This window comes from Malus domestica, chromosome 09 (genome assembly GCF_042453785.1).
Source record: "Malus domestica chromosome 09, GDT2T_hap1".
Taxonomy (NCBI): Eukaryota; Viridiplantae; Streptophyta; class Magnoliopsida; order Rosales; family Rosaceae; genus Malus; species Malus domestica.
Genome location: NC_091669.1, coordinates 16,148,092 through 16,157,904, shown reverse-complemented (window position 1 = coordinate 16,157,904; position 9,813 = coordinate 16,148,092). Strand labels below are relative to the sequence as shown.

Genomic DNA, 9,813 nt, shown 5'->3' with positions numbered 1-9,813 from the left:
ACTGGCCTGAAGGATCACCATTAGGCTGAAAGTCATGGCCTTAATCAAGAAATGGAGAGGTAATAAATACGAGGCTTCAAGAAAAGAAGGAATCCACTCACACATGTCCTCACACTCATATATCTACACATCCTTCAGACACTCATACTCTCAAACACTCTACACACTCAGAAAACTCTCTGCATTCTTCGCGAACCATTAAGCACCACTACACATGTCGGTTCCTCCATTTCCACAAGCCAAACTCTTGCAATGCTCTTTGGTTCGAGAACAAGTCACTACATCCCTCGGATCAACCACCCTACACATACATTGTGCATCCTAAAGATCGAATAAGAGGATTAAGATTTTGTATCAGAGATTGTAACCCTAAACTTTCCTTAATAAAAATTATTACTTTATACATGTGTTCATGGTTCATTTGTTGCTAGAATTTCGGGTTTCCATAAACATTAGGTTAATTTATAGTATATTATATCTTAAAATAAATAATAAACAATATTAGTCCTTTGCCAACAGCCCACAAAATGTACAATTCTTTGTAGGCTTGTATGATGTATGATATACCTGGAAAGGATTGTCCTTTTAGAAATTCCTTTCTATAATGTATATATATTAAGTTTATGAGATTTACAAGAAATTTTTCCATAAAATCTTAGCCTTTCTTCCTTCTTTTTTTTTTTTCTTTTATTGTTTCATTCATTTTCATTTCTATTTTCATATGTAGTAAAATCTTAATATGTGGACCTTGATAATGAGGTTTATGAACTTCTATTTCTCTCTAAAACTGATGACAAATATGGGTGTAATGGATAAAAATGTTGCCTATCAATGTTTTGGTGAAAGTATGAGTTCAAATTGTTGTTTGATATGTCTGTAGAAGGCCCCTTCATTTGATATCCTAATTCCGCCACTGTATATTTCATCTTACTTTTGCTGCTTTGCATGTGGCTATGATAAGGAGCCAAACAATGCTCTGCATGAAACTCTTATAGAACTTATACTACTAAAAAATGAAAATCTAATAAAACTTCTACTACTAGAAAAAGGGGGCATAAGCCACTGATTGCCTGGCCTCATGTGGATAATCCGTTTATTTCTTACCAGTCGCCACGGTCTGTACATCTGAGGCCATTAAAGGGTTTAAGAACAGCATTCGTGGCAATCTTCCTCTGAGGCCTAATTAGGACCTAGTTACACGAGGCCTTGGGATGTGGAGGACAAGTAAACAAATAAAACATCCAATTTAATAACTGCTCCAGAATAAAAATTAAGAATAAGCAACTGTATAGTGGGAGGAGAGACTGCAACTGTATTAGTGAGAGGAGAGACAGCAACTGTTGTAACTGTCCTTATAAGTTTATATTATGATTCAGGAACAGGAATTACACATAGAAATTGATTGAAAGAGTTGAAGAATCATGTTGTGCACCACTTTGATGTTCATCTGGGGCTCCATTTTGTTGAAATATTATGAAAAGCAATTGATGATAATAAGCAGGCTTTTACATTCTGTTTGAGGATTCGTTGTTATTATATAATATTGACTTAATTGCTTTGCTTTTGCTATATAATAATGGACTCTATGATGGAAAAGCAATTACAAATAAAAAATTTGTCCTAAATGCTTCGTTGTAGTTTTAACTTTTCTTTTTGTTGATGGTGGTTTAGTCATGATTCTTGATGTCCACCAGATAGAATAATCTTCAATAAAAATCGTGTTAGTGGTGAAACAGGATGCAAAACCTACTAACAAGTAATATTGGTTGCTTCTGATAGAAAAAGCAAAACTTTGAAATGCTCTTGATGGAAGAAATAAGACCAAAGGAGATTCTTGAATTTTTGTTTCACATGCAACAATTAATTTCAACAGACTTTTGCTTTATTTGTTGAGCCATCAAAAGGACAAGCTGCAAGAGCATTTTGTTTTTTTCCCTACTTATTGGAGAATCAAATGATGAAGAACATGAAAAAATGACCAGGTCATTCGTTGTCTTCTATCAACAGGATATTGATCTTGGTATTGGTCATTTTCAATTAAAATATTGTTCGACAAACTCAATCAAAGTTTAGGTTGTTAAAATTTTCCATGTTTATGTCGTTGTTCCTTTGCCTTACTTTTGCGAGGATGATTAGTATTACAAAGTGCAACAAAATCATCTTTTACTTATTTCTACTTTCTTGACACCATTTCTCTTGAATAGGAAGAAAAAGTCAACAGTAATCAATGCTGGAATCACTAAATAGCGTTTTATCTTTTGTATATATATACATTCCTCCTATATATATGTATATGAATATGGACAACAAATCAACAACTGTGAGTTCACAGTATCATGACATTGACCATATCAATGACGCCATCTCGATTGCTTGTCTTCGGTTTAAAAAATGTGGTTAATCGCAACCTAAACTCTAAGCTATAATTGTACCCTCGATGAAAGACTGAAATCAAAGCCACGAATCAAGTATAGTAGTTTGAAACACACTGCTTGGTTAAGTAGAAAACTCCAGTTACTATATATCATTTTCAATTTTTCATCCAATCTAAGTTGTATACGATAAAGGACAACACTACCAAAAGCCGAAGTTCTAAAGAAAATTTGGAACCACAAGTAATTGGCCTAAGGATCCCAGTTAAGGGGGTCGTAAGATGATTTTGGACCTAAAAATATATATCATTAAACCATATACGTCTCTAATTGTAGCCACCAAAACATATAATGCCAAATATTGGATTAATTAAAAAGAAAACTCATGAAAATGGTTTAAAAACTTTAAGTTTTAACGATAAGAACAAAATAAAGGGTAAAGTGAATAATAGCAAGTTTGACTTTTAGTGTAATAATGTGGTTTTTCGTTAAAGTAAACAGTATCGTGAGCTTTTCGTTAAAACTCTCTTAATTAAATACCGACCTAGCTGTAGTCTTTTTATGACAAGCATAAAGGAGTTGAAAATTTGTAAATTATAGAATCTAAAGCAAATACATTATTAGCTTTTTAATTGATTGAAACAAAAAGGTCAAAATTCACAAAAGAAAGTGTTGTCGAGTTCATCGGGAATCAATCACAGTGATTCATATGATATGGAATCATATAGTGAAACAAAATTACAGTGAAGTACCGCAGAGAAAATGACACAGAAAATTAAATCTGCATGCATGAAAAAACAGATTAAGTGACCCACCACACTGAGTTGCTTCTCTTAATGGCAAACCACCACCCCCCACACTCCATGAAGGAAAGTTCACGTATTTTCTCACAATCGAAGAAATGTCGCCATGCTTTTTTCTTTCCAGTTTTACTTGCAGAGAATCCCCAACAAATGATATCTACAAAATTTCATTGCTTTTGGCGGAATCCTGATTTCTTTCATTTGTTAGCACGTACATCCCACGTGAGCAGGTTGTGGACCAATCACAGTGCACCATCTTGGGAGAGAGAAGTCAACCTTTAACGTACGGATTGGAGAGATGCTGTCTAAAAACGTCTGAAAAATGTGTCCTTGCTTGTGAAATTGACCTACGAACCATTTCATCCTAGTGTGGTCTAGTCGAAAAAGGGGGAAATTCTGCCATAGGAATATATATGAATACGAACATTGTGGAAATCCTTAGATCAGCATAATTTTGTTGCTCAACCGGTGTGTATTCAGTGGCGGAGCTAGAATTTCTTGTGAGGAGGAGCCTCTCATAATGTAAGAAAAAGGGGTAGTATTTATAAAATTACTAACCAAAATATTATAATATGTATACAAAATAATCATATTTATCCTTGATGAGTTTTCATATTTTGAAACCATTGGATGACAACCTCGTGCTTATACTGTTGAAAGAATTTTATTAGAATCAATAGAGAGCTCAATAAAAAATTTACAAATCATAAAACTCAAGTAAGAGGTAGAATAAAGTAGAAACGAATAAAAATTATGGACAATAATAGAGAGTGTTATTGTTGCTTATTGAATGGACTTGTAATTTTTTTTCGATAAGTGAACGGATTTGGAATTTGAAATAACAAAAAATATGAAATTTCGAGAATGAGATAGGGAATAACTCTCGAATCTCAGGGTTGCACCGTGAAATAGATAAGATTAGAGTGTGAGGCAAGATTATGTATTTTTATAAATAAAAGTTAATGATGAGTTCAGTTTTAAAGGTTTAATTTGTGATAAAGGACCATGACTAGAGATAATGATTGAATTTATTTGAAGTGTTGAACAATAGGAGGGTTTTTTGTTTTTGTTTTTTAACAAACGATATTATTTATAATAAGAGAGAATGGATGGACTTAGCCTCACAATGGGCTAGCAATAATATGTCCAAATTTGCATTTTGTGATAATTGAACCTAAGACCCTCTCACTTACAAGTGAAGAGGAATGTCACTAGACCGTAGTACTAAGTAGCTCTTTCCTTAGCACAATACACGCCGGTGTTAACAATAGGAGGGTTTTAGAGGAAGAGAAATAGGTATTTTACGCAAAATGTGTATAGATATAGATATAATATCTTTTAAAGGTCAGGATAGGCCCAAGACCATCATGGTCCCTTGGTGCCTCCGTCAATGTATGTGTTTACAAGGGAGCCATCGATTCTTGGGCGAGGGTTGCCTCTAGTCCAGTGCAGTGTTATGGTAAATGAAATTTTTGGTGCTATATTCCTATGAAGTTCATTGGTAATGGATGAGTTAACAAGACATATTTAAGATGATATTCCTTGGTGTATGCTTTTCGCAGACGATATAGTGTTGATAGATGAAACTTAGGAAGGAGTAAATGCGAAGCTTAACCTTTGAAGAAAAGTGTTGGAATCTAAAGGTCTTCACCTAAGTCGGTCAAAGACAAAGTATATGGAGTGCAAGTTTAGTGCAAACGGATACTCAAATGAGTTAGGGGTGAGGATTGGAGATAAGGAATTACGGAAGAGCGACCATTTTCACTACCTAGGATCAATCTTGCAAAAGAACGGACAATTGGATGGAGACCTCAACTATAGAATACAAGTTGGATGGATGAAGTGAAAGAGTGCATCGGGTGTGTTGTGCGACCATCGTATGCCACTAAAGCTTAAGGGAAAATTTTATAGTACAACAATAAGGCCAGCAATGCTTTATGGCACAGAATGTTAGGCGGTGAAGCATCAACACGTACATAAAATGAGTGTAACGGAGATGAGAATGCTTCATTGGATGTGTGGGCACACGAGAAAAGATAAGATTATGAATGAGGATATCCAAGGTAAAGTAAGAGTACCCGAAAATGAGGGAAATATGAGAGAAAATCGATTACGGTGATTTGGACATGTGAAACGAAGGCTTACAGATGTTCCGATTAGAAGATGTGACAAAGAGACAGAGATTCATGGCCCAAGGGGTAGAGGAAGACCTAAGAAGACTTTGGAAGATACTCTAGAAAAGACTTGGAGTACTTGGATCTAACAGAAGACGTGGCAAATAACCGAGCGCAATGGCATTCTATGATTCATACAGCCAACCCCACTTAGTAGGATAAGACTTTGTTGTTGTTGTATATTCCTGTGAAGTTCATCCACTTAGCAAATTAAAGCCCACCCCACTGCAAATTAAAGCCCACCCCACTGAACTAATAATTGGTCTACTCTACCCTAACATCTTCTAAGACTAAGGAAGTCACTCTAAACGACGAAAATACAAAACAAATTTAGCTCAACTCTGACAAAATTTCTAACTCCGCTCTTGTGTGTCAGGATGACAAACAATCTCTTGAAACCATTTATTTCATGTCAGTTTTGCTTTTTTATTTATTAATCCTCTATGCTTTAAGGAAATTTTCCTGAAACTATTTCTGACAACATATCATGTGCAAAATAAAACATGTCTGCTTAAACATTGTCATCTCTTAATTGGATTGCACTTAAGGTCCACAAAAGTTTTTCTCCTGTTCTTTTTCACCTCGAAGATCATGGTTTACATCTTCAAACCACTTCTAGGCAAGGAAGATTGATAATAATACATGTGGTCCATTTAACTAGATGTGAATGAATGCAGGGACCATTTGGTTATTACTAATAATGGTGATACCTCTTGTTTTTTTCCTTTTTGAACTTGATGGGGATAAACCAAATGTGCATAATTCATCCTCCCTAAAAGGCGTTCAGATTCTAATTTTAGGCCTTAATGGTGAAGCCCACATATGTGCGTGATTTGTTCTTGTTCTCTAAGTGGAGTTAAAGAGATTAATCAATTCTCAACTTGATTAACGGGGTAATCATATCTAAAGTATAGCTTTATAATTCAAGGTGTTTTTAAAGAAAAGAAAAGAAAAGAAAAGGGAAGGTGAAATACTAAAAAAAGCTAGATAAAATTCCTATTTGGCGTTACAAAACAGTCAAAGTCAAGTCTGATAGGTCTGGGACACCGCCACCTTGACGTCTCCGCTTCAAATAAGTCTCTCTCCCTCTTAGTTGTGTTCTATCTACAGCTTGTGTATTTTGCAAGTGGAGTCCTTGCCAAGCATTAAACTGACTGCGCAATTTCCGCCAGAACATTAAACTTACTGTGCAATTTCCAGCCAGAACTCATCCAAATTCCACATCACAAAAACAAGGGGCTCACATTTGGTATGAGAACCCAAGAGTTCTTTATATCACAACTCAATCATTCTACATGTAAACACTTTGAAAATGTCATGCTTGTGACAGTTTGAGCAATTTCAGGCCACAAACAATTGAACTTTGTAGTAACCAATCACACTTTCCCTGAAAACTACAAGATTACAGATAGCAGTTTAGTAACATACTAATGACACCACCAAATCAGAAATGAAGTTTCACAATTTTTTTAATCATATAATCACTCTCTCAAAAAAGATTACTTCCCACTATAATCACAATCAATTGTCCAGAAACTTGTCTTAGTTCTGTATGAGTAATCCTTTGAGGCAAATCTATGTGTAATTTGAATGATATGGAAGTTAAGAAAAGGGCAACAAGCTGTTGAAATCATGGAAAAGTCCACCTAATGCAAGAAGGCAGTTCTTAGTAGATCTTGATCTCATCGATATCTTACTCGCTCAGCTCTACCAGCAAATACTGGAGGATACAGATCAGAATCGCCATTGCTCCTTGTATCGTCGTTCAATAATCCCATTGACTTGTTATGATAATGATACTCCTCCATGGAATGCCTCTGCATATTAAAACAATTGGAAGTTCTCTGCTTGGCCTTAGTTGATTGTGTGAGATTCATGTAACCGGGTTTCCCTACATTAGCTTCCTCTACATTTTCTACCTTTAGGTAGTTGCCAGACACTAAAGTTGAAGACGTAGAAGAATGTGATCCTGAGGTCTCATCCTGTAAAAAATCAGAACTCGGGGTAGAAGATGAGCGAGTAATAGGACTTGCTGTACGAGGCCCAGCATAAACCCTAGTTGTGACATTGTTCCTCGTCACTTTCACCGAGTTCTGTTCAGAAGAAATTGGACAAAAGCCAACACTGCCATCACTTTTCCTAGAATAAGGATGAGTCACTTCCGATGGCAAGCTATGAATCTCTTCCATCAGTCTGTTTTCCCATGGTTTGGCTGCCATCCACTTTTCTATCCAACTCCATCCTGAAGTCTTTTCGGCTACCTTCTGATGTCTAACATCCTTTGGTGTCTTTTTTCCCCTACTATATGGACTGGCAGATCTTGGTCTCTGAGAAAGAAATATAATCAAAAGCTCCATTCAACTAGCTCATGTTTTTTTCTGTTAACTCTTTTGCCGGAAAGAACGAAAAAGAATTCATTACCTGTTGAGAGGAGTATGCAATTGCCCTCTCCCTCTTTATGTTTCCTCTTTGTCTCATTTGAAGCTTTGCTCTAACTTCACTCACCGTTCCGGGACTATCACACCATCCTTGCTGAAAATTGTAGTAAACAATATTGATACTAGGGTTAATACCATCAATATCTTCATGAACCTTATAAAAACTTCAAGATAACATGTAGAATGCTAGAAAATTTCGATAAGAACCTCAGCCTGCTTAATGGGATCAGCTTGGTAGAATTGTTCATCCAATGTGTCATTCACAGATTGCCCTTCTTCAGAGTTTCTTTGTGCTCGCACTCGAGCCTGAACTCGAACAAGTGCCTGCATGCACCTCAGTGTAACCGCGGCTTGCTTCCTAACCTGCCGACCACGAAATAAAGCCTGAAGCCTTACCACTGCTCTCAAGGCCCTCAAAGCCTGCCTTGCCTGCAGTTATCAGTTATCATATTAACTATCATAAAATACAATCAAGTATAATAAGACAACATTATTTTGCAGATTAGCTTATATGCTTCAAAGTTCACATTGTCTGATTCGTTAGGTAAATAATCTAAGAAGCAGTTCATAAGCTGATCAAATCTAGCATTCATTTCTTTTAATCTACTTAACTGTTTCAAATTTATTCTTTATCACTTTTGTTTGACATCGAACCAGCTCAAATCAGCCTTAACAACCTTAAATTCGCACTCATACATGGTAATTCGGATGCAAATCAGACTATTATTCGTAGGAGCAAAGTTCAATATTTAATTTATATAAGATACATGAAACTGGAAAAGGCACGCATGATAGGAAATTATAGTCAACCATGAAAGATGGTAACGAGCATGATAAGTGGTGATGGAGATAATTAAGGGATTCGACAACACCCCGAAAAAGGGCCCAAAAAAAACCAAAAACAAAGTATACTAATTTGCGGGTCTAATTGAGTTCCAAAGAGACCAAGACGTTTGCATCTTAGCATTACCCAGTTCAGAACTTTTGTTTCAAACTAACTAAAAACAAATGATTTCCACTCCGAGATCAATCTATCCATAAAATTAACAACTACTTACATAAACCTAATGGAAAGATTACAAGATTTCCAACAGAAATTGTACTGAATTCTTTAAGTTGCAGACATACCAAGAATCCGCGAAACACGGCTTGGATACGAATAGCAGCCCACTCTTGCTTGAGGACCTGAAAATCTTTAGGCTGAGTTCTGACCAGAGCAACCATTGCAGCTGCCAGTGCTTCATCAACCGACGTGGTCTTTGAAGCCGTCACTTGGCTCCTCTTCACCCCACCTTTGGCCGGTGACCCAAACCCTTCCGATGAACTCCTCCATAGCTTCCACTTTTTCTTCCCTTTGTCCCCCATCTTCTCCTAAAACAACAAAAACAGAGTAAAAACAAAGGACAATATGGAGAAAAAAAACAGAAAACAGAGGATGGTGAATTTTTGTGATTACTTGGTCAAAATTGGTGGCCTTTTTGGGATTGATAAGTGATTTCAGCCATTTTCCTGGAGTTCCCATTTGAGAAATCAAGCTGTAAAAGCTGAATCAACCTTGAACTGCTCTCTATCTGTTGTGGAAAGTGCTTTTTCTGAAAGCGTTTCTGGGAAACAGAAATGGAAACCGAGTTCGGTGCAGAGAGTTGTTGTCTGGGTTTTTTTGGGGATTGGGGTTTTTGGAATTCAAGCGAGATCTGTACGTTAAATTACTTATTAAGGCGCCTTGCTTCAAGGAAAAAACAGAATGTTAGTTGGATCTTATTGCCAAATTTGAATTTCGAATTCGTAAAAAGGTCAATTAAAGCATAACGGATACAAATTGCAATCGAGGGTTTTACGCACCTGGGCTCCTTTATAAAACGACGACCTTAACCTCAAGCTTCCAAATTTTGGATTTCAAAACCTTTGTTGGAGAGGTGGGGGCCCGGTATAAAGTCCATTAAAGAGAGAGCCAGTCGGGTACGGACCTTGATTTGGGTCTCACTTTTGTAGCCCTCTTAGTTCAGAATTTTCCCTTTGTTTTTCT

The 9,813-nt window shown here is 36.4% G+C and overlaps 1 protein-coding gene across 1 annotated transcript; it reads right to left on the bottom strand.

The window, feature by feature from the left end:
• Positions 1-6,793: 6,793 nt before the first annotated feature.
• LOC103453578 (protein IQ-DOMAIN 8-like) lies at positions 6,794-9,539 on the bottom strand. Its single transcript, XM_008393123.4, has 5 exons — positions 9,244-9,539; positions 8,916-9,158; positions 7,995-8,216; positions 7,771-7,881; positions 6,794-7,676 (listed from the first exon to the last, which is right to left on the bottom strand). Exons 1-5 carry the CDS (start codon positions 9,307-9,309, stop codon positions 7,032-7,034), a joined length of 1,287 nt encoding a protein of 428 aa, XP_008391345.1. The 5' UTR covers positions 9,310-9,539; the 3' UTR covers positions 6,794-7,031.
• Between the last annotated feature and the right edge of the window lie 274 nt (positions 9,540-9,813).

Bases quoted from the DNA above. Each gene is read 5' to 3' on its own strand.
- LOC103453578 (XM_008393123.4), bottom strand. From the start codon at position 9,309: ATGGGAACTCCAGGAAAATGGCTGAAATCACTTATCAATCCCAAAAAG. The intron at 9,159-9,243 runs GTAATCACAAAA...TTGTTGTTTTAG, and splicing joins AGGCCACCAATTTTGACCAA to GAGAAGATGGGGGACAAAGG. The intron at 7,677-7,770 runs GTAATGAATTCT...TTTCTTTCTCAG, and splicing joins TTGCATACTCCTCTCAACAG to AGACCAAGATCTGCCAGTCC.